The following is a 21,581-nucleotide window of genomic DNA, read 5'->3' as shown; positions in this document are numbered from 1 at the left end:
TGCCCTGTAACCTGTACCTCATCTCAATGAGCCATTACACTTCAAGACTTATCCTGGCAGCCAGACCAGGTGACACAGAACTGCACCTGTTTACAGGTGTGACAATGGCAGACTCTCCGCCTGGCCTTAGAATGACTCTCCCAGGAGGCAGCCCCAGCTAGCCTAGTGACAGTCACTCCTAATGTCTTCTTTGGTGGCAGGTGTTGTACATAGCAAGTTATGTCTCCACCCCAAATGCCAGCATCCCACATGGGCACTGGTGTCAGTCCTGGCGGTTCCACTTCTGATCCAGCTACCTGCAGGTGTGCCAGGGAAAGCAGTCGAGGGTGACCCAAGTGCTTGAGTTCTTGCACTCATGTGGGAGACACAGAGGCAGCTCTGGGCTCCTGGCTTCAGCTTGGCTTCAGCTTGGCCAAACTCTGGCTGTCTCAAGCCATTTGGGGAGTGAACCAGAAGACAGAAAATTCTCTCTGTGCGTCTCCTCTCTCTGTGACTCAGCCTTTCCAATCGATCAATCAATAAATGAATTTTTAAAAGAAAAGAAAGGCCCTCTTTGCACTGTGTTATACTGGAGATTTGTTGCCAAGCTGGGCACTGCAGCCAAAGCATGCATGCAGGTGCCTGCTGCCCGCAGGAGAGGCTACGGGGCATGAGGTGGCCATGGCCTCTGGAGGACACTCTCCAGGCAACTGTAATTTACAGTGTCATCTGTAATAACTAAGGCTTCTTCTCTGATTTGTGCCATGATGGAAACCCCACAGACAGTATAATGTTATATGTGCAAAATAAAACATATACAATTGAGCACCAGTTCCAGACCCAGCTGTTCCACTTCCCATCCAGTTCCCTGCTAATGCGCCTGGGAAAGCAGCAGCGGACGCCTCAGCCCTTGGGTCCCTGCCACCCCCATGGCAGACCCCAGAGGGAGTTAGGCACTGCTGGCTTCGGTCCAGACCAGTCCAGGTTGACACAGATATTTGGCGAGTGATCCAGCAGATGGAATGCCTCCCTCTTTCTCTCTTCCTCTCTCTCTGTGACTTTAAAATGAATAAATAAAACCTGTAAAACAGCCACTCACACCAAAAAACCTGCTGATGTTGCAAATTAATTATCAAGCTACTTGTACACATCATGACATGGATAGGAACTTGGTCCTTCTTACTAAAGAACATGATTCAGAAGCAGGTCTCATACACTGCTCAAATCCTGAAGCAGCCACAGGCGTAAACACCAGGTTTAAATGGCCACTACAGTCTCCATGTGAGAGGAAGTGCCCGTGATGCCTGTGGCTGGCAGGACCACAGGAACTGGTCATTCAGGATGGTTTATGGTCCACAGCCATGAGCAGGGGAAGCGCTGAATTTCAGCTTGGATATTCTGGATGGAATTTGACCCGAGTAATTGCACACCTGCCAGGGGTCCTATCCCTGGAATATGATACCCCAATATTTTAAATCAAGAGCCCATTAGGGGAACAGCTTTGGGTCACTTCTGCCTCCTACCTAATGCGAAATGGGGGAAGGGGCTGGAGAAGGATGGTAAGAGGCTTCAAAGCTAAGCTTAATGCTTGCAGGACTGCCCTGCACTGGGCAGTCCTCCTCAGACCTCAGCCCCTTGGCAGGCGTGGGAAGCCCTCAGGTCAAGTTCAAGAACGAGGGCTTATATTCTCTGTGGTTTCTCTGGGCCGGGAGGAAATACCTTGGAGCAGGTGATGGTGGAGAGGCTGGTGGGCCGTGAGGACAGCCGTCATCTCGTCGTGGTCGGAGGGGTGGATGTACTCGTAGATACTGTTGCCTGTGAGCTCCACCTGCCGTGGTGAAGGAGGAGAAAGGACAGAAATGTCACTTGCAGCTCCAGGACTGGCTGCAGGTGGGCAAGGTGTGTCCCAGCTCTGCCCCCCACAGAGGTCGGCTTGTATCCCACACCTTTGACAATGCCCCGCACCACACCACAGAGCTCTGGACACTGCCGCACCTTGCAGAAAAACCAGAGCAGGAACAGGTGACCGGAAGATGCCACAGTTGACCTTGCACCCAAGGTCCTGGCAAGCTCTCCCCAACATGATAGGAGGCCACAGGTCTCAGGCACACCTCTCAGCCACCTTGGCATAGAATGTTCTAGAAGTCATCACTACCACCAAAGCATGTTTTTAGAGCTACCATCATTAATGGGACCCCTGGAGCAGTGATGGTCCCTGTCTCTCCCCCACAAGTCCAGTGTGTCACAGGATGACCTCAGACAGCATGAGCAGGTTGTGCAAAGTGTCCCACCCCTGGCCGCTGTTGGTCCTTGTGTGTCACAGCAGAGGTTTCATTGGAGAGTGGTGGCCACAGGCAAGGGACATACAAGGTCACCCAGGACAGGGGCAGCCCTCACAGTGCCACCTGGCACAGCCCAGCAGTCCCAGGCACGGTCACAACCCAGCTCTCCCAGAGTCCTGGAGGGAGGGGAGCGGCCCCTGCTACTCCAACCCCTGACTCTTCCAGCAGGTGAATACGCAGGTGTGGCCCTCCTTTCTCTTTTTTTTTAAAGATTTATTTTTATTATTTTTTTTATTGGAAAGGTGGATATACAGAGAGGAGAGACAGAGAGGAAGATCATCCGTCCGATGATTCACTCCCCAAGTGAGCGCAATGGGCCAATACTATGCCAATCCGAAGCCAGGAGCTTCTTCCGGGTCTCCCACGCGGGTGCAGGGTCCCAAAGCTTTGGGCCGTCCTCGACTGCTTTCCCGGGCCCTCCTTTCTCCAAATAAAATGACACTGCTGGCCCACCAAATGGCTATCACCGTTCCATTTTCTGCATTATTCATAGAATGTGTCTTTCCAACAGTACACATCCAGAACAGACAGAATCCAGTGAGTAAAATTCTACCGCCTACTACCTACTGAACCCCAAGGGCTTAGCTAGACCCCAGTATCTAACAGGAGTACATTAAAAATAAGGGATAAAAAAGTCTTCTTGAGAGCCGGCACCAGGACTGAACAAGCTAACCCTCCACTCTGTGGCTCTGGTTTATGTCCCAGCTGCTCCACTTCCCATCCAGCTCCCTGCTTATAGAGGACGGCCCAAAGCCTTAGGACCCTGCAACAGCATGGGAGACATGGAAGAAGCTCCTGGTTCCTGGCTTTGGATCAGCTTAGCTCTGGCTGTTGTGGCCACTTGGGGAGTGAACCTGCAGATGGAAGATCTTTCTGTTTCTCTCTGTAAATCTGCCTTTCCAGTAAAAATTTTAAAATCTTTTAAAAAGCAATTAGTCTTCTTTGAAGCCTATTCCTCCTTAGCGGCTTAGATTGCCAGCCTCACTGAAGGCCGTCTTTTGGGTTCCTCCTTTCTCCACATCAGGAAAATGGGTGTGATGGAGGGCATCATGTATGAGAGAGCTAGCTTCAGAAGGCACTGATTGTAACAGGTTACAAAGGAAGAAGGAAGGAAAGAAAGAAGGAAGGAAGGAAGAGGAAGGGAGGGAGGGAAGGAGGGAGGAAGGAAGAGAGAGAAAGAAAAGAAAAGAAGGAAGAAAGAAAGGAAGGAAGAGCACAAAATAGAAAATTGGAAAAAAAAGGAAAGAAAGAAAATTGGCCAATCATTCTTCCTTCTCCACAGATTCATAGAATAATGATCATTCCATTTGCTAGAAATTGCTTTTCAGTGAGAAAAAAAGCAGGCAAATGATGTCCTTTCAGAGTTCTCATCTCACCAGGGCGTATCTAAAAAGTCATACAAAAACAGAATTAAAAGACAAATTTATTGTGATACTAAAACACCTACACTCTCATGCAAGCGGGTATCTTCTGAAGACTTTCTGGAAAATGTGTTTGATTAAAACACTGGCATGGATTTCAAGGTTTCTGAGTGAGAATAAACATCTGTTCTAATTCCATTTCTTCTACGCACTTTTAGGCGTGCCCGCACGTACACCAGCTAGACGGGCACGCATGCGTACCTATCGGAGCTGAATCACCCACATTTCAGTCCCCACGGAGCGGTGGTGTTTTCAAAGTGGCCATTCTGTCGCAGGCAACCAGGGCATGAAAAGACCAGACACTGAGAGTGCTGGGGAGGGCACTTTCAAAAGGGGGGCGAGCGCCCCAGGCTGTGTAAAAGGAGGGGGTGACCAGCCAGTGCTCAGCAGGACTGACCGGTGCACGCTGTGTGTACACTTCTATCCATGTATGGGATTGCCTCACTGAAAAACTTTTTTTAATTTTAAATTATGGTTGGCACTGTAAAACTCTCCAGACCTTATTCAAACAGACCTTCGATGTGATATTTTAGTATTTGTAAAACCCCGCTAACTACAAAATGAATGACTTTCCTACTAAGAGCTTTTTTATGTTTTGCTGAATGGCTTTTCCTCCTGCCAAGAAAACTCCAGATGATAAATGGATATATTCTGTGTGGAAGGACAGAGTCATTGGGTACTGAGAAACTGCATGTTCTTCTGTTTGGGGTGTTTTTCTGAGTAGGATAAATTAAGCGTTTTAAAAGAAAGTGGGTTTGAGTTTCAGGGTTCAAGTTATGTCAACACAGAACGCGCTGTCCTTCCTATGTATTTCAAAAGTGAAAAGGATTCGTCTGCACTGGCTCCCACAAGTGCTTCTCCACGTCTATGTTTGTTCTGATTTTTTCTGCAGCATCTCAAGTGTCACTTTTTTCTTTCTGCATCTCAGCAATTGCATCTTTATCTGTATCTATTTTTAAAATGTATATCGGCTCCTTAAATACTATGTCATGGTTGCAACTTTGGTAAGGAAATTGGAACTTTAAGGACATGTGAAAATATATAAGGCACTTAAAAAAAAAAGCTATGGCAAATGGAATTAGAAGATACTTTTATTTTTGGTGTAAATATTTTTGGAAGTCTAGATATTTAAGCAATTAATAAAATGCTTGTGAAAAACGCGAATCATGAAAAACATGCACAGGTTTCAAAATATTCTTCACCATTAAACATTTTAATTCATTTTTCCATGAACTTTTTGAAGTTGCCCATGCAGCAGATCTTCAGGACTTTTTCCCTCCCTTCCTCAGATGTCAGTCAAATAACTGTGCTGATCGGAAGACATGGAGTTACATCAGTGCTCAGACAGGCCTGGGCACAGCGTCTTTCTCCAGCTGGGGCCGTTTTGGAGGGCGCAGCACGTGTGTGTGCTCATGTGGGTACACATTCATCAAACAGAAACTGAGCACCACACACCTTTACTTCCTAACACTTGGGCTCCGACTTAAGGAATCAGTTTGAATTTTGTGGTTTGTGAATTTTTAAGTATCAAAAGTAGATAGCAACGATCATTTGTTTCCTACTTCAAAAGCAAAAATAAACTCATAAACTCATACGAAGTAGGTATGAAGTAGGCGTCTTATTCCAACACTTGAGGAAAATAAAAAGGAAAGATGCCTACATTGAGGAGTAGCTGGGGCAGGTAAAGCTGCCAGCATCCCATACGAGTGCTGCTTCCATCCCAGCTTCTCTACTTCTGATCCAGCTCCCTGTTACTGTACATGGAAAAGCAGCAGAGGATGGCCCACGTGCTTGAACCCCTGATGAAGCCGCTGGCTTCTGGGTTCTTCTGTCTGACCCACCCATGGCGGTTGTGGGCATTTGGGGGTGAGCCAGCGGAGAGAAGATAATACCTCTTTTTAAAAGGTTTATTTTATTTGTTTGAAAGGCAGAATTCCAAGGAGAAAGGGAGAGCCAAAAAGAGAAAGATCGTCCATCTCTTGGGTCATTCCTCAAGTGGACACAACGATCAGGGCAGGGACAGGCCGAAGCCAGGAGCCAGGAACTTCTTCCAGGTCTCCCACATGCAGGGGCCCAAGGGCTGTGCCATCTTTAGCTGCTTTCTCAAGCGCACCGGCAGGGAGCAGAAGCCGAGCAGTCTGTACCTGAACCAGCAACCCAGATGGATAATCTCTGTCCCCCCTTCTCTCTGTCTTTCAAATAAGCTAATAAAAAGCTTCCCATGAGTTGGGGTTATAACATAAAGAAACACCTTTACACCTTCAGACAGACACTCCAGCTAGATAGTTCAGGCCCAAAACAAAGTGAAACACAAACTACGGCACTGTGAATTTGCGGGCAGGCCTCAAGGCTCGGCTTTCCTGGGAACCTCTAACAGCAGTTCAACCCTGACTCACCAAGAGAAACTGGCCCCTCCTGAGATGATGCCATGGAGAGCGATGGAAAGTTCTTATAACAGAGCATACCTAGCATGCGTGGGCCAGTGCCGCCGCCACTGACATCAGAAAACCTGTTCCGAACGTTGCTCTTTTTCATGAACACTTTTCTCTCCAGTGATTTTTTTTTAAATAAATAAATGCTCCATTTTCATCACATTTCCATGTTTGCTCTATTAGCTTAAGACTCTGTACTCATATCAAAAGCAGTCAAAGTGCTCGCTTCGGCAGCACATACACTAAAACTGGAACCAAAATTAGTTAAAAATATGCCAAAAAAAGAGCAAGAACAAGTGGCGCACCCTACTCACTCTGCTGCATTCATTCTTCAAGACAACAAGCGAACCATAAGGAAGTTAAGTCTGCTGTTGCTTCTTTAACCAGCTCACCACAAAATGCTTCTAGACATTCTGAGAGACTCCACCATGAGAAAGTGTTTTTGTAGTTACGGGCTGATGCCAATGAGCGTTCAGGGAAAGCAAGCGCTGTTCCATGCAATCAGCTGCCTTATCCTTCTCTCTGGGAACCCTCTGTTTCCTTGGGCACGGTGGCGTGGGTGGTGACACCAGGTTTTATTTCTGCATGATCAGCACAGGGGAACAGAACACTCTAACTTGTCGTGATGCACGCACTTCTGCTGGACAGTTGTCATGGGTGGGGGGACATGTCTGTCACCTAGCCAATACTCTCAATTATTGTGTTCCTAATCAAGCCATCCTACTGTTCTCCTCAATACTGGCAGGGGTGAGGGGACGGGCGGAATGACAGAGCCAAGCATAGTATGCTCTCATTGAGCAGCCTGTCCAACCCATCAAGGCTGCCTCAGCATGTGTCAATGGGCTTTAAGGACCTGCTGGGCCATCCTGGTGGCCAGGCAGCTCTCAGAGGTGGCCACCAGCAGAGTCTATGTGCACCTTTGCTGTATCAAGCTACACTGCTGCCCAGTTTGTGTGTGGTTTGTCAATCAAGTCATGTGGCCACTTGGGTACATTTCTCGCCATGATCCCCAATTCGGCAAGCATTATCTTTTTCTTGAAGTGATGCTTCTGGAAGGTTCAGTGTCTACCCTACCAGACAACAAAAACCATACAGCAGAGTTTTTGTTTTGTTTTGTTTTGTTTTTTGGCTTGATCTGCTAGGGAGGTCAGATCTACATTAAATACTTGGCATGACTGACTTTACGTACTTTAACCATGTTCTGCCCAGGGATCTTAAAGGTATGCACAACACTGCATTGGGTTACTGACATCATCATAAGGCTATCCAAGGGTTTATAAACCTTAAACAAAAAGGCAATAAGCAACCCCGGGCATTCATTCATGTGTCAGCTCAAGAATAAAAACCAGCTCGGGTAGAACTGAAGAAGGCCAGACACATTTCAAATAGGGCAAGATGGAAATTAAAAAAGAAAATCGTGGACACAGTGAATTTCATATTCTCAACAGCATTTCCCATCCTACAACTCTACCCCATGACCATGAGTCATGCAGGTGTGAAGGCCAAACCCCACGGACTATATTTGTGAGATCCAGTTTCCCTACAGCAGCAGGAGGAGGAGAGAAGAGAAATATCCACACAGCTTTCCTACCAAATTCATTTCATAGGGGTTTACAAACCCACACGGACAAGGCACTTAACACGCCAGAAGAGAAAAATCGTAAATAAATGATAAGATATCTCTCTCTCTCTTTTAATGGCACTGGCAAGAGGAAGACAAAGAATATATCCAATGCAGATTTCCAAATTTGGTAACTTTGGTTTTCAGCACAAATCTTCCAGCCATATTCACTGGCAAGTTCTCTCGCTTTCCACCGTACCAGAAAGCGGGCACAAGGCAGACGCCAGTCTGCAGCTGCTCCTGGCATCTTTAACTAACTCCCCTGTGTCTTCAGTTGTAGGGGAAAAAAATCACAGCACGTAAAGAAACAGTCAGGCAACTTTTAGAATGCAAACCATCCACTGGGCTCCCCGCTGTGCGGACGCGCCACTGGGGGGCCCTGGCGACAGCCAATTCCTCTTCTAAAACTCTTGGCTTGATGGGTAAAAATTGGGTTCACTTTCCGCTCAGGGAACGACCAACTCCCTTGTAGCAGACAGTTTCCTCAATCCGGGAAATTCGGTCATCTTTAGATATTTTAAAGGAACCAGAACCTTGCTGGGCAAAAACAGTAGGAAACCGGGGTTTATGGCTTTCGATCACAAGCATATAAAATGCTTTACTGAAACGACTGCTGAACTGGAACAACTCCGGCAAAACGACCCTGAATTCCACGGGAACACTCGTAAATCTCCCACTTCCCCTGGGGTCTCCCCAAGGCACACTCCGTATAAAATCCACGGCTACATCAACTTACCTCTCACTGCACAGCTAGGCAAGCGAGCACCCGGCATAGCAGCCGGTGTGTACAGATGGACAAGTCTCCCTTGGGAGAGCTCTTTTAGGGGGCACCTAACATTAAGCAAGTAGCCCAGGTGTGTCGGACACGAATGCCACAAAAATACACTGACCCTGAACCCCAAAAGGAAAAAGTAAGGCATGCATTGAGAATAACACACCGCCCCCCCACCACACACACACACCCTCAGGGAGACACCCTGAGCAGATCTGGCAATTCTGGATTATCTTCCATTGTTACAACAGACTCACCTTCCTGCTAGGGAAGGCTGTGGAGACACACCACCACTTCCTTGGCTATTCCAGTTCTAACCCCAAGCGCAGGTGGCACCTACCTGGGACAAGCCTAAGTGTACAGAAGCCGTTTCAGAGATGTACATGATTTTGCCATCGGATGCGACAACGAAAACAAATCCATCCAAAGTCTGCCAAAAGACAAAGCACAGGGTAAGAGGCCAACGCAGTTAAAGCTGGTGGTGAATCTGCCGGAGGAGTGAATCCCCAGGATAAAGAACACTCACGTTCCTTCACCCCAAAGCGCACCCTAAGAAACACACTCAAGGTTTAATTCCCAGGTCAGGCACTCTAAGGCTTTTAGAGCATAGCGGGCGCGCACACACACACACTTCATGCAAAGCATTTGAGAATTCCTATCATGCTTGCTTGAAATGTAGTAGCTTTATTGTTTGAGGTTATTTTAGCACTTAGCACAAATCCGGAGTTCTATGGCACTTAGGGGGAGATCGGCCACTCTACAGACCATTTTATGGCATAATTGGCAATAATTTGGACCACTAGGATGAAGGCTTTATTTGCCACAATTTTCTAGTGACCCCCTAGTTACTTTTCTGTAGTAAAGTCTGAACTCTATCGCTCCCCAGGAAATAAAACAGGAAACTTGGTTATTTCTTTTTTAACCAGGCTTGTGTGTCTACAGAATTAATTATTCTGAATGTCTAACAGATCAAATAACCTTTGTCAAATTCAAGGAAGCCACTTCTGAAAACGGAACGCTATTGCAACGAAACTGCCAGTGTTGCCTGTGTCAGCTTAAAAACACGGAGTGAAATTATAAGGGGTCAGGAGGACAAATACAAAGGTAGTGGTTACGGGACATCAAGGACAAAACCGATGAAATAATCTTGGAAAAGGTAACCCTTATTTATCCATTCATTTTTATTTTTTTTAAAACTCCAGAACCACAGGAAAGTCGGTGAAAGACCAGTACAGCCCACAATGCTGCCCCCATAAAAATATTCCAAATTAATTTCTGGCCACAAATTCTATTTTTACAGCATATAATTGAATCCAGATCACCTTTGGTTTTTCAAACAGTCCCCGCCTGACGTTGGAGAGGGGGCACTAAAAAAAGGTAGTGGAAGTGAAACTTGAAAGATACCTGACTTTTGGCCGCTGCCAACACTTTTATTGCAAAAATACTCTGCCAAGGAAACAATCCCTCGCTACCTTTCTCCACCCGCCGAAAAGTCTCACTTTCAGGTTGCTTCCTGCGCCAATAGGAGTTACTTTCCTGTACCAAACTTGTGCTTTTCAGAAACGAACTATTCAGCCATTTCTGAGGTTGAAAACCTTCTGGCACATTCCACCTACTCCTTTTGTTCCAGAATCGTTATGGATTCAGAGTTCACAGAATACACATCTTACAGTATCTAGGGCAAGGAGTGAAGGATTTTTCAAAAATCAGAGTTAAATTCTTAAGGTTGCCCGCAGCAACTCCCCCAAAATACTATTCTTAACGGAGAAGGCCAGGGTGTCTTCCTAGCTCCAGCTGACCATCCTCGCGCATGCTCCAAAATTAACGAACGGGACTGAGGGCGCTGCGGGTCAGGATTTCGGCAGCACTTTGGGGTCCCTGAGCAAAGAAACACGCAAAATGCCGGTGCGCCCTTCCCCACAGGGCTGCAACGCGCAAGCACGTTCTAAACGAAATCCTACGGTGTGTGTGTGGGGGGGGTGCTGGGGCACTCTAGAGATTCGCAAAGATCTACTTTTCCGAGGTGTCCCTCGCAGGGGTGACCGCTTTAAGAGCAAACACAACGAAAAGGTCGAAATGCAAACTAGCTTTGGGCAGGCATTTTTTGGTAGTAGAGAAGGAGGAGCGGAATGAATGGGGGGCTTGAAGAGGCTCTAGAACGCACTTTAGGACTCCGTGAATCCGGCCAGTGCCAGCCGCTGGTCAACCTGGAAGTGGCCCGGTGTGCGTGCAAGCCAGCAGGCGTCCCCAGTGCTCAAGCCGCGCTTTCAGGTGGCAAACTCTGGGCAGGGGGCACAGCGCCCCTGAGCTCCAGCCCTGCCAGAACCAAGTGAGCCCAGAGGCCGAATAGGAGCATGGCCGCTAGCGTGAAAACAGTCTGCACACCCAAGTTGCTTAAGCTCCTTGGACCTCAACTTCCTCCCCTGGGGTCGGGGTGGGGGAACAGAGTTACAGCTCCACCTAGAACCCACCCGAGGTGAGCGAGCAGAGAGACACCACAGCTGAGATTTGAAAGCAATCTCGCCCGTGGTTACCAACTGTTAAAGATCCTATTACGGATGTAGTCTTTTGATCCTGGAACCGACCAAGCAGACGCAGCTGCCCAGCGCTTAGAGCGGATGCCGGGCTTGGAGCCTTCCTATTCCTACTCAGTGCTGGTGGACGATGCTAGGGCGAAGTGAGGCCGGGGTGGGGGAACTGGCCACGTCCATGGACCTCATTCACCCTACGTCTAGGGTGGGCTAAGTCCCCAGATTTCAGCGGGAGACACAGGGTCGGTATAGGGCTGGAGCGGGGCAGTACCTCAGGCGTGGAGCGCGATGACCAGCCCCATCTCTCTAGATCGCAACGACCCCCCACTCCCGTTGACCCCAGGCGACCTCTGCAGCCTTGGATTTGCCTGGAGTCCCTTGGAGGATGGGACACTGGAGGCGGGGTGAGAGTGGCAACGCTGACAAGGCAGCCCTAGTGCTTCGCGCCCGCGAGGCTCTACCTGCAACAAGTGCGATCCCAGCTCCTTGGCAACGCTGTCCAGGGGTCCCGCACGGCTGGGCTGGCCCCACGCGTCTCCTAGACCTGCACGAGGAATAAAGCAAACCAGTGAACGGCAGCGTCCAGGACGCCCGCACCCTTCCCACTCTTCATCCCCACCTCCACCGTAGCTTGGAAGATCTCCCCAGACTGCCACTGGCTTCTCGCCTAGCCCCCCAGCCCTCAGCTATAAGGAAAGAAAAAAAGCCAGAGGAGGAAACCCTGCTTTATCCTCCAGCCAGGGTGCGCACGAGGAGCCCGCCGGGCCCACAGTCCCCCGCTCTGAAATTGCACTTCTATTGGAAATGCCACAAAGTAATCCAATCTGCTTTGAAATCGGCCATCCTCTCAGCCAAAGGGGGATATTGATTAGACCCCTAACAATTTCCCCAAGGACCCTTCCTCTCACTCCCTCCCTTCCTCCCCCGCACCGCGGTGACACAGCGTCAGCTGTGCTGGTGGCGACTTTTCCTGCTCCAAACACTTCTCCCCAGCGATCTCCGGGAGCGCCCGCCGCTTTCCAACCCGACCGCGCGTGAAGCACTCCGCGGAGGGCCCTGCTGCCAGCAAATCCCCAAACCGTCCTCCAGAGCAAAGTGCACACTTCAGGGGAACTGGTGGTGTCTGCTCTCACACACAATGGGGGGTCCCTTAGTTCCTCGCTCCCTGGCTGACCCCTCCTCATCACCTGCCCTAAAACTACCCTCGCTCCCTCTCTGTGCGCCCTCAGCCCAGCGGCCCTGCCCCTTGGGGCTTGGCGGGTCACGCAGTGGTGGCTGTGCTCGCGGCTAGCTCCGAGCCGAAGCAGAGCTGCAAAGGCTGCCAGCCTCCCCGGCGCCGGCGCCCCAGCCTCGCGGGCCGGGAGCGGTCGGCAGGCCCCGGCTCCCAGCTGTGGGCCCGCAGGCTCCGATGGCGGAGCGAGCGCGGAGATGGGCCAGCGGGGCGAACCGGGGATCTCCCCGGACCGACCACGGAGCGGACAGCCAGCAGTGGGTCCCTGGAAAGTCTCCCTGGTTGGGTGCCCCACGGCTTCCGGAAGCCTCCGTGTTAGGAGCTGAAAAACGCACCCCGCCCGGCGGGAGGGGGAGACCCTTAGACCCTTCCCAGAAACTGCCGGACCCCCAGTTTTCCTCCCTCTCTTGTCCTGGTCGCCCCACGGGAAGTGGCTAGTTTCCGCAGCAGCTCGTGAGGTCTCAGAAATCCCAGGACAACTGAACCATCCCACTCAACCATCCACCACGATCCCGCCTCGCTCAGCGCCCTCAAACCCAGGTCCTGCCTCAGCTACACCCCGGCGGGCAGCCTGGTGGCGGTGACTCCGTTCGACCAGGGACAGAAAATTAAAGTGCTAGAGCTTCAGTGAAGAAATAATTTAGTAAGGATTCAGGAATTCTACTCCCCCACCCCCACCCCTTAACGTGGACAAATGCACCCTCTGACCCTCTGCCTTCCCAGGTGAAGGCGGGTGGGGGGTTCTGGGGTCGGGCCAGGCTCGGGACTGCGCGAACTTGCCCCCATGGTGCCCTGGTGCCCAGTTCTGGCAGAACGATTTGGGAGAACTCCGAGAGTTTGGGAAGGCTCCCGTGAAGCCGCTCCCCTGCCCCGCACCACGCCTCGTTCTCAAGGCCCTGCTTTCACCGGCCAAAGCGTGTTGGGTGCAGCGGGCGACCTGCGCTGCACTCAAATCCGCCGTCGTTTAAACACCCTCTCCATGGGGTCCCTTTTCCATCATCCTCTCTCCACACCCCGTTGGCGAAGCTTTGGCGCTCGCCCCTATCCAAAGCCCCCTCCCCCGCGGGGGCAGTTTCCCTGCGCACTGCCCCCCCATCACCTCAGCTTTGCCCGGGGGCTCTGCCAGCTCTTCCATTAGAAACCACTGTGGACGAGGGCTTTTCCTTCAGCCCATAAAAACTGAATCTGGGCTGAAGGCTGCGACTACATAAAGGTGAGTTTGCAGGCGAAGGAGCTGTTTCAATTCTGTAAAGTGAGCCACACTGCCCCAAAAGCAGCGGATGAGCTGGTGGCCCCCAGCTGGACCTCGCAAAGCACTTTATTTCTTCGGGAGAAAAAAAGGACGGGAGAAAATCTACGCTGGACATCCCCCTCCCCCTCCGCACACAGGCACAGGACAAGATGGAGACTCTGGAGTCAGGGAGAAAGCAGCCCAGCCCATATTGTCCCCCATTCTCTAGATAGCTCCCCCCTTTCCTCTCTGCATCCCAGACTTTTGGGAGTATATACATTCTGCTCACTGTCCCCACAAAACTGCTACAGTAGGGTCCCTCCTGTCTGTATACTCTCCATTAGTCAATCAACAAACAGCTCTTGAACAACTCTGGTACAAGAATCCCAGTTAACCACCCCCCATCCCCCAGCGGGTGCCTCCAGACACTGGCTCACAGGTGAGAAAGTCTGGGACCGCACAGATGAGAACCTTCGGCGGGGTGGCGACCCGGGCCTGGAATTGGCTAGGAACAACCAGTGGCCTGTCTCTCAAGGCCACCTAGAGAAACCACCTGAGAGGAGGATGGGGAGGACCGGAAAGAGGGCGCAGGGAGGCTCAGCTGGGACCCACGGAGTGTCTGTGTGTGTGAGGCGGATGGACAGGGGCTGCGGAGCAGCGAGGGGTGGGTGTCTCACTTCCCGGTGCTGGAGCCAGCCAGTCCAGTCCGCAGTGCGCTCCAGCCAGGCGGGAGCCTGGGGGGGGGGCAACCTCTTGAATGGGGTCGTTTGAAGACTACATAAATGCGCAAATGCCTTTTCTTGCTTTCCCACGAAACCCCCTCTCTCCAGCCCTCCAAGATTCGATTTAACTCCCACCTCCACCCTCAGCACGCGAGGAGGTGAGGAAGCCAGTCTCGGGGATCTCCACCCCAGGACGCGAAACCTTCCTCAAGTCAAGGAGGCGGAGATGTGGCATACGGCAGGGTTGCGTGGCCCTCTTCCTCCCCCACACAAGAGCAGGTCGGGACCTCTGAAGAGCGACCACCTGCTTGGGCCGCGGACCCAGGCTGCTCCACCGGCCAAGTTTGCAGCCGGGTCTCCTCCTCCACCTTTCCAGGCTCTCCCGTGGTTTGCGCTCCGCTACGGATTGGACCGAGGGAGCCCCGAACTCGGTCGCTGTTCTGCGACTCCCTCCGCGCACTTCCAGGCGGTGGTGAAGTGACGCCCGCCCGAAGGCCTTGCTGCACTGGCTCTGACAATCGGCGGGGCCTCGGCATTCGCCAGCACTGGATGCCCAAGCCTTCCGCAGTGTGGGGCGCAGCCGCTCGGCAGCTACCCGGCTCCTGGAGCACAGCGCGCACAGACTTGCGGACGTGGCTCCGGCCTGGACTCCGACCGCGCACCGCTGAACCTGCGTGCTGTAGCACCTCGCCTTCAAGGCCAAGGCTCTCCGAGGGCCCAGGGTCCAGGAAGCACCCTTCCTTCTCAAACCCGCACGCCAAGGCCCGCGACTGTCTTTGCTTCCCGGATTTGGTGGGGGCGGGAGGGAGGGAGGAGAAGAGAGAGACAAACTTGCAGTCTTGAAAGCAGAGGTGGGGAGACAGGGTTGAAGGCGTTTCTAGTTTTGTAAAAAGGCAAAAACTTAGATTTCTGTGTGTGGCTAGTTTCTCCTTACTGCAAGCCCTTCTAATCAAATTCCTTTAATGGGGGGGGGACAATTTCTAAACCAGCAGGCGTCGACCCCCTCCAGCGCCCAGGTGTGTGCGGGAATGGGGTGCCTGTCACTCACTCAGATTCAAGTCCTGAGTCCCATCTCTCTGAGGGTGCCCAGACCTGGGCTCCTTCACAGTCACCCGGAACTATTACTTCCCCTCTTCTGCCCCACTCCTCACCCACCATCCCTCCTGAGGGAGGCCTGTCTCCAATGCGCCCCCTCCTCCCCCCGCCCCAGCCTGGGGGCAGTGACTCAGGTCAGCCTTCTGCCAATGAAGTCCAGGAGATGCCACACGGTGTCCCACATCCAGGACCCAAGGAAACTGCCTTCGTTCCCCCTCCTCCCTCCCATGCCCACTCAGGGAAAGCACCAGCCCTGTTCGCTCTACTTCCTGCCATGCTCCACAAACACATTTTCACTCTGAGGTTCTAGCTCCAAAGAGGTCCGGTCCACTCCGAGAGTTCCTTCGCTATAGAAGGGGAGAATCCCAGCAGGCGGCAGGCTTTCAGAGTCGAGTCCGTAGCCCAGCCAGGGGGAGGGAGCTCACGGGAATCAAGACCACGACTTCCACCTGCACCACAGCTTGATCATAGCACAGCCTGTGCAGGCTCCCCGAGGTACTCAGGAATCTATTTAATAAACAAGGAGCCGGCAGTAGCATTTGAAAGCAGCCAGAAGCAGAGGACCTGTGTACAAGGGTGTCCACCGTGGCTCAGGACCAGCCGCTGCCTGGAGCAGATCTCTCTCTCTCTCTCTCTCTCTCTCTCTCTCTCTCTCTCTCTCTCTCTCTCTCTCCATCCTTTTGATTCTCTCTGGAGAGCTGGGGTCTAAGGAGCCATGGGGAGTTGGGGGTGGCGAAGCGAGTGGCCTGCTCTCGTCCTGGCTGTGGGACCTTGGCAAAGGCTGCCCCACCGGGACCCCAGTTCCAGGTCGCCGGACATTAGCCTGTTGGCTGTGCTGACTTCTTGGGACTGGGTGTTTTCTGACTTCTGCATCCTAAAGTGGTTTTTAGATTTGTCTTTGTCCAGGGTTCTGCTCCTTTGTCCTCCAGATCCTTAAAACTGCCTCCCCAGCCCTGGCCCGGTTTCATCGCTTCCAGGACCACATCCTGCCACCCAGGATTCCCGAACGGTTCAGATCAATTTTGGTGTCACAGCCCTCTGGAGCTGGGGACGGGACAAGCACACTCATTCGCAGTGCCTTTCCAAGTGCCTCTTTGGGTTCCAAGCATCCAGTTCCCCAACTCCAGACTGAACAGAGGGGAGCAGTGCTGCAACCCAAGGTTACAAGCTGGGCTATCCCCGAAACTGCAGAATGAAGCGGCTCCTTCCCCTCCAAAGTGCCAGCCCTCGGGTAACAAGGGTGGCCCACTCCGGAACACGGAGCAGGTGCCAGCAGCTCAAGGTCTGGACTGCCGCACACACCCAGCCACCCTGGCCCAAACAACTACAGACTGGCCCCCGGGCCAGCAGGCACAGGTCCGAGTTAAATGTTGATTGAAGGCAAGCAGTACGCTCTCCTGAAGATCCCCCAAACAAGAAATGAGTCACAATTAGCAGCCTTTGCACGGGCCCCTTCTTTCAACGAATTAATGTATTTTTTCTTTTAAATCATTGGTAAGGAATCACTTTATCTCCTGATTGTTTCTTCCTATCCTTTTAGTTCCAAACGAGGTGGGGTTAGAAGCACTGTCCTATTTCCACAGCTGCTTTGTACCATGCGGTAAGCAAACCAGTTAAGCGAAACCACTCCTCGGTTCTCGCAGAACCAAATTCTTCGGTTAATTTCCACTGAAACGTTAGCCAGAGAAGAATCAGCGCTGCTTCCCAAGGGGCTGCAGCGTGGGGGTGGGGGCTTCCTCTGCCCACCTGAGCAGGAAAGCTGAAAACTACGCGGGAGTTCCGGGAGAGGAAGGCAAGGACGTGCGTCCCGCGAGCTGCGGGAGGCCGGGTGCCACCGCTGTCGGCGGCGCTCGACTCCCAGGCCGAGGCTCAGCTGCAGGCCCTTGGAGCTCCACCAGGAAGGCGTTGAGAAGCCCAGAGCCGGCCGCGAGTAACAGGCTTGGTTTGGTGGAGAACGCAAAAGGTCGAGCGCCTGATCCAGGCCGGTGTCAGGAGAGGCACCCTGCGGTCCAGGGACACCTGTCACCCGTGCCACGGACGCGCAGAACGGGAGCTGTCTCCCTTTCCTTGCGTAGCCCTCTCGGCAGCCGGGCGGTTGGGCCCGGGTGTCCTGGAGCGTCCCGCAGGCCCCTGAGGGGCGCACCGTACGCGGGGTCAAAACCGCCACAGCCAGGCCGCAGCGCCTGCTGCTGGGGGAGGGGGTGCCAGGCTGGTGTGCAGCCCCCACATCTGGCTTTTCCCTTCGTGCGCCCTACCCCCTCAGCACTTCTGGGGTCCTAACAGCGGACAACCTGAGCTTGCACCCCAGTTAAGCCTGTCCCCGCCCCCGCTTGCCGACTGTACGGGAGCTCACCGAGTGCGGACTGTCCTACCCGGATCTCCCGCGACCCGCTCCGAGGCGGCACACACCGAGAGCGCTCTGCTCGGCCCGAGGCCTGCGATGTCCCTGCGCCTCCCGGGCAGCCGAGCGCGCGCAGTCAAAGGAAAGTATCTCCAGGAAAGCGGGACTGTTCGGGATAAAGGAGGAGGGAAAAATGTAAAGGGGCATTTAAGTAGGAGGTGGGGAGAGAAGGAAAGATGGAGAGAGAGAGAGAGAAAGGCAAAGCAGAGTGAACCGGCAGAGGGAAAGGAAAAGAAGATACAGAAAGGAGAAGAGGGAAGGAACAGAAAAGAGGGGAAGGAAGGGAAGGACATAGAAAAGAAAAGAAGGAAGGAAGGAATAAAGAAAGACCGGACCCGAAAAGAAAAGAAGAAAGAAGGAGGGAAGGAAAGAAGGAAGAAAGGAAGGAGTAAAAAAAGAACGGACCCGAAATAGAAAAAAAAGAAAGAAGGAAAGGTAGGAAGGAGGGAAGAAAGAATCCAAAACGGACTAGCTAACTGACCGCTGTCGCTGGGACAATTCTTGGTTTGCCACTACCGGACCCTGGATGGCCTGTCTGTGTTGACTCCTCTCTCGGGGTCTGGGTTGACGCCGAAGCCCCAACCCCGCCAGTCTTGCCCCATGGCTGGCTGCTTCTTCCCTCTTGCGCCTAGGCCGCCAGTTGCCCAGGCTCCCACCTGCGGCCTCACCTTCGGGGAAGACGGCGCGCATCTTTAGATAGCTTGTGGTGAGTCGGATGATGGACGCTTTGTCCAGCTGCGAGGTGATGGCCGACGGCAGCGGGAGCAGCTTGGCCAGCTCGTAGAACTCGCCATTTTCCTTCTCCCTCCTGGTCTTGGCCGCATTCTTGGACTTCTCCTTCATCGCGCCTCGGCTCTGGGCATATTAGACCCGGCCGCGCTGCAGGCCCGCGGAGCCCCCCGCTCGGAAAAGGACTCCTCGCGGAGCCAGGGGGTTCCGGAGCGCCGGCGCCGCGGGCAGGTGCGCGGGTCGGTCCCGGGCACTGCGAGGCTCCTCTCCGCAGCCGCCAGCCCCGGGGCTCGGCGCAAAGCAGCGGCGCCGCCCGGCGCTCCGCCCGCCTCGGCCCTGGGCTGGGCCGGCCCTGCTCCCCGCTCGCTTCTGCCCGCTCCCCGGGTCCCACTGTCTCGGCTCTCCCGGAGGATGAGGAGGAGGTGGCGGCGTCTAGTCCTTCGCCGAGGATTCGCACCCGCTGCCGCGAGGCCCCTCCGGACCTGAGGGCCGCAGGGGCGGCGGCGGCCGCGGAGCCATGGAGCGGGAGGCGCGCCGAGGGGAGCGGGGCGCGGGCCGGCTGGAGCCCGGCGCGCTCTCCTGCTCTCCCGGGCCGCTCCGCCGGCTTGCAGACGCGCCGAGCCCGCGCTCTGGGGCCAGGCGCTGCCGCTTCGCCGTCCACGTGCGGCCGAGCGGCGTTTGTTTATGGCGGACCCGCCTTCGGGCGGAGCGCGGGGCGGGCGGGGGAGGCCGCGCAGGGGGAGGGACCGCGGCCCGGGCGGGGGCGGGGTGGGGGCGGCGAATCTGGCGTGCGACCCCGCCGCAGCCCCCCGGAATCGCGGGCGCGCCTCCGCCTCGCTGCCCCCCGGGAGTCACCCCGGAGAGACCCGCGCGCTTCCGGGCGCGGAGAAGTCGCGGTGAGTGCGGCCGGCGCGCCGCGGGGACCCGGGCCCTGGACGCACGGCGGGGCGCGGGGAGGAGCGACGGAGCGAGCCGGGAGGGAGGGGTGTCCAGGCCGCCTCCGAGGCTTCGCGGCCAGGTCACCGGCGGGCTCGGCCGAGAGCGGGCGGCGCGACCCGCCAGCTAAGTGCCCTGTCCCGGGAGGACCCAGTCCTTGGAGCGTGCGGGGGTCCAGCGCTCTGGCGGTCCCCAAGTCGTAGGCCCGGGATCCGGAGGCGGGGAGGACGGAGGGAAAGAGATCTCACTCCCCGCAACACGCACTCGCGCGCGCACACAGACGCACACACACAGAAAGGCGCGCGAGGCTCCGAAATGACCCGTCTGCCCTCTTTTCTCCTTTTAACCTGGAGCAAAAGGCGATCGGCGCCTCCCCGGGAGGGAGGCCGCGGGGGCGCGCGGGCCGGGCGGAAGGAGGGAGAGCTCGGGAGGCGAGGCTGGCGGCGGGGCCTCTCCCCGCGCGGGCTGCGCAGTCCCGGCCCACTGCGCCGGGCACTCGGGGGCGAGCGTGGCAGAGCCAGCCTCACCCGGCCGGCGTTGGCGGGCTCCAGGCGACTGGATGGAACGGGAAGCACCGTTTGAAACGCACCGCATCCCGGTGTTCTGTCTTTCTCCAGGTCACCCTGGACGTGATTGGCGACCCCAACATAGATACAGACCCGATTCCTCCGCCCACCCCTACCAAGCGCTGGTCACCAAACCCCTACCCTTTCCAGGAGTCTGAACTCGTCCGACGCGGTGTGGACGCTGGCTCTTCGGGCGCCCTGGGCCAGGGACAAGCTCAGAAGCGTAGTTATTTCGGGGTGGCGGCCAACCTGGAGGCAGCCACACGGACGGAGGTGGCTCGGGCAGAGGAGCCAGCCCCGGGGTTTACGCTTGCGGCGCCCCCTCGTTCTCCCTGGGCGTGGGAGGAGCCGGCTGCACCACTCCCGGCCGTGCACAGCCCCACTCCTCCGCACCGGGAAGGCCCCACCACCGCTTCCCCCAGGGGTCCCTTTGAAAGCCAGGAGCCTGCCGGCACTGCGGGAGGAGGAGGCGGTTGAAGACCCGCTCCAGGGACTTGGCAGTGTGAGCCAACCTGTCGGTGCTCACCCACTCCCGTTCCTCGCGTCCCGCCAAATCCACCGCACCACCAACGCTCGCAGTCTCGACCGCGATTCCGTGGCAGAGGAACCCACACTTCCCCTTGGGGTTTGGGATCCTGGCGCTCCCTGTGTTTGCCCGCAGTGTGCTCCTTGGAGCGTCGCGGGTGCGCAGTGCCCAAGCTCAGGGCGTTGAGGGTGTCCCTGCGCCCTGAATCCTGCGCTGGGCAGGTTTCTCTATCGGGGCTTGGTGGAGAGGGCGCAGGCTGGGGCTGAGGGTACGAAAGGGACCCCGCCTCAGCTTTTGCAGTCATCCCCACTTCCACCCCACCCCCAAATCCGCGCCGCGTTGTGTAGGTTAAGGATTCTCTCCCTCCCGCCCTCCATTGGGGACCCGGAGGATTCCGCCCAGGCTTGAAAAGGGATTATCCAGATCATGGAAACACGGCTAAGTGGGAGTGAGTGGGAGAGAGCCGGCAAATCAGCAGAGTGGAAACTTTCCCCCAAAACCAAATGCCCCCCATGGGATGGGAAAGCGCCTAGGAGCTCGGTGGCCTGGTCTGAGCGGCCGCCGCCGCTCCCGCATCTGCGAACCACGTTCAAACCGTGTGCTCTGGGAGGGAGGAAAGCGGAGCTTGGAAAGGCGAAGCGGAGCGGTGTGGGGCACCTACAGGCCCCAAGCCTGCCCGGTTCCGCCATTCTTTCTCACTCCGCATTTCACGCTCCCCGCAGCTGTGGGACAGCGTTCCCAAGCGTGAATCTCCCCAGATGCGCAAGGTCCTGAAGTCTGCGTGAAGTTTAGGTGGAACGCCATGCCTTGGGGAGGGAGAGCCTGCGGTCCTCAGAGCGGGACCCACCAGGCCGAGTGTGGCACAATTAGAACGAAGTCTGAAAGTCTTGTGAACGGAGAAGTATCCAGGAAGGGTTCATTGGAGTGACCAGGGGCAGCTGCGGTGACCACAGGCTGGGACACCTGCCACGCGTGGTCCCCTGCTCTGGGCGCACGCAGTTCGTGGGGTCCATGGCACAAACAGAGGACTCCACAAGCAGAGGACT

The 21,581-nt window shown here is 54.8% G+C and overlaps 1 protein-coding gene across 1 annotated transcript in view; it reads right to left on the bottom strand.

Moving 5' to 3' along the window:
- The window catches only part of SIM2 (SIM bHLH transcription factor 2), a 40,469-nt gene extending 21,848 nt beyond the window's left edge, over window positions 1–18,621 (bottom strand). Inside the window, exons 1-4 of the mRNA XM_040980904.1 lie at window positions 18,447–18,621; window positions 11,560–11,642; window positions 8,908–8,997; window positions 1,699–1,807 (exon numbers count right to left, since the gene is read on the bottom strand). Coding sequence (XP_040836838.1) covers window positions 1,699–1,807; window positions 8,908–8,997; window positions 11,560–11,642; window positions 18,447–18,621 — 457 coding nt within the window. The remainder of the gene's footprint in view (window positions 1–1,698; window positions 1,808–8,907; window positions 8,998–11,559; window positions 11,643–18,446) is intronic.
- Between the last annotated feature and the right edge of the window lie 2,960 nt (window positions 18,622–21,581).

Source organism: Ochotona curzoniae, unplaced genomic scaffold (genome assembly GCF_017591425.1).
Source record: "Ochotona curzoniae isolate NIBS_2020 unplaced genomic scaffold, NIBS_Ocur_1.0 contig_3498, whole genome shotgun sequence".
NCBI lineage: Eukaryota > Metazoa > Chordata > Mammalia > Lagomorpha > Ochotonidae > Ochotona > Ochotona curzoniae.
This window is presented reverse-complemented; position numbering and strand designations above follow the sequence as displayed.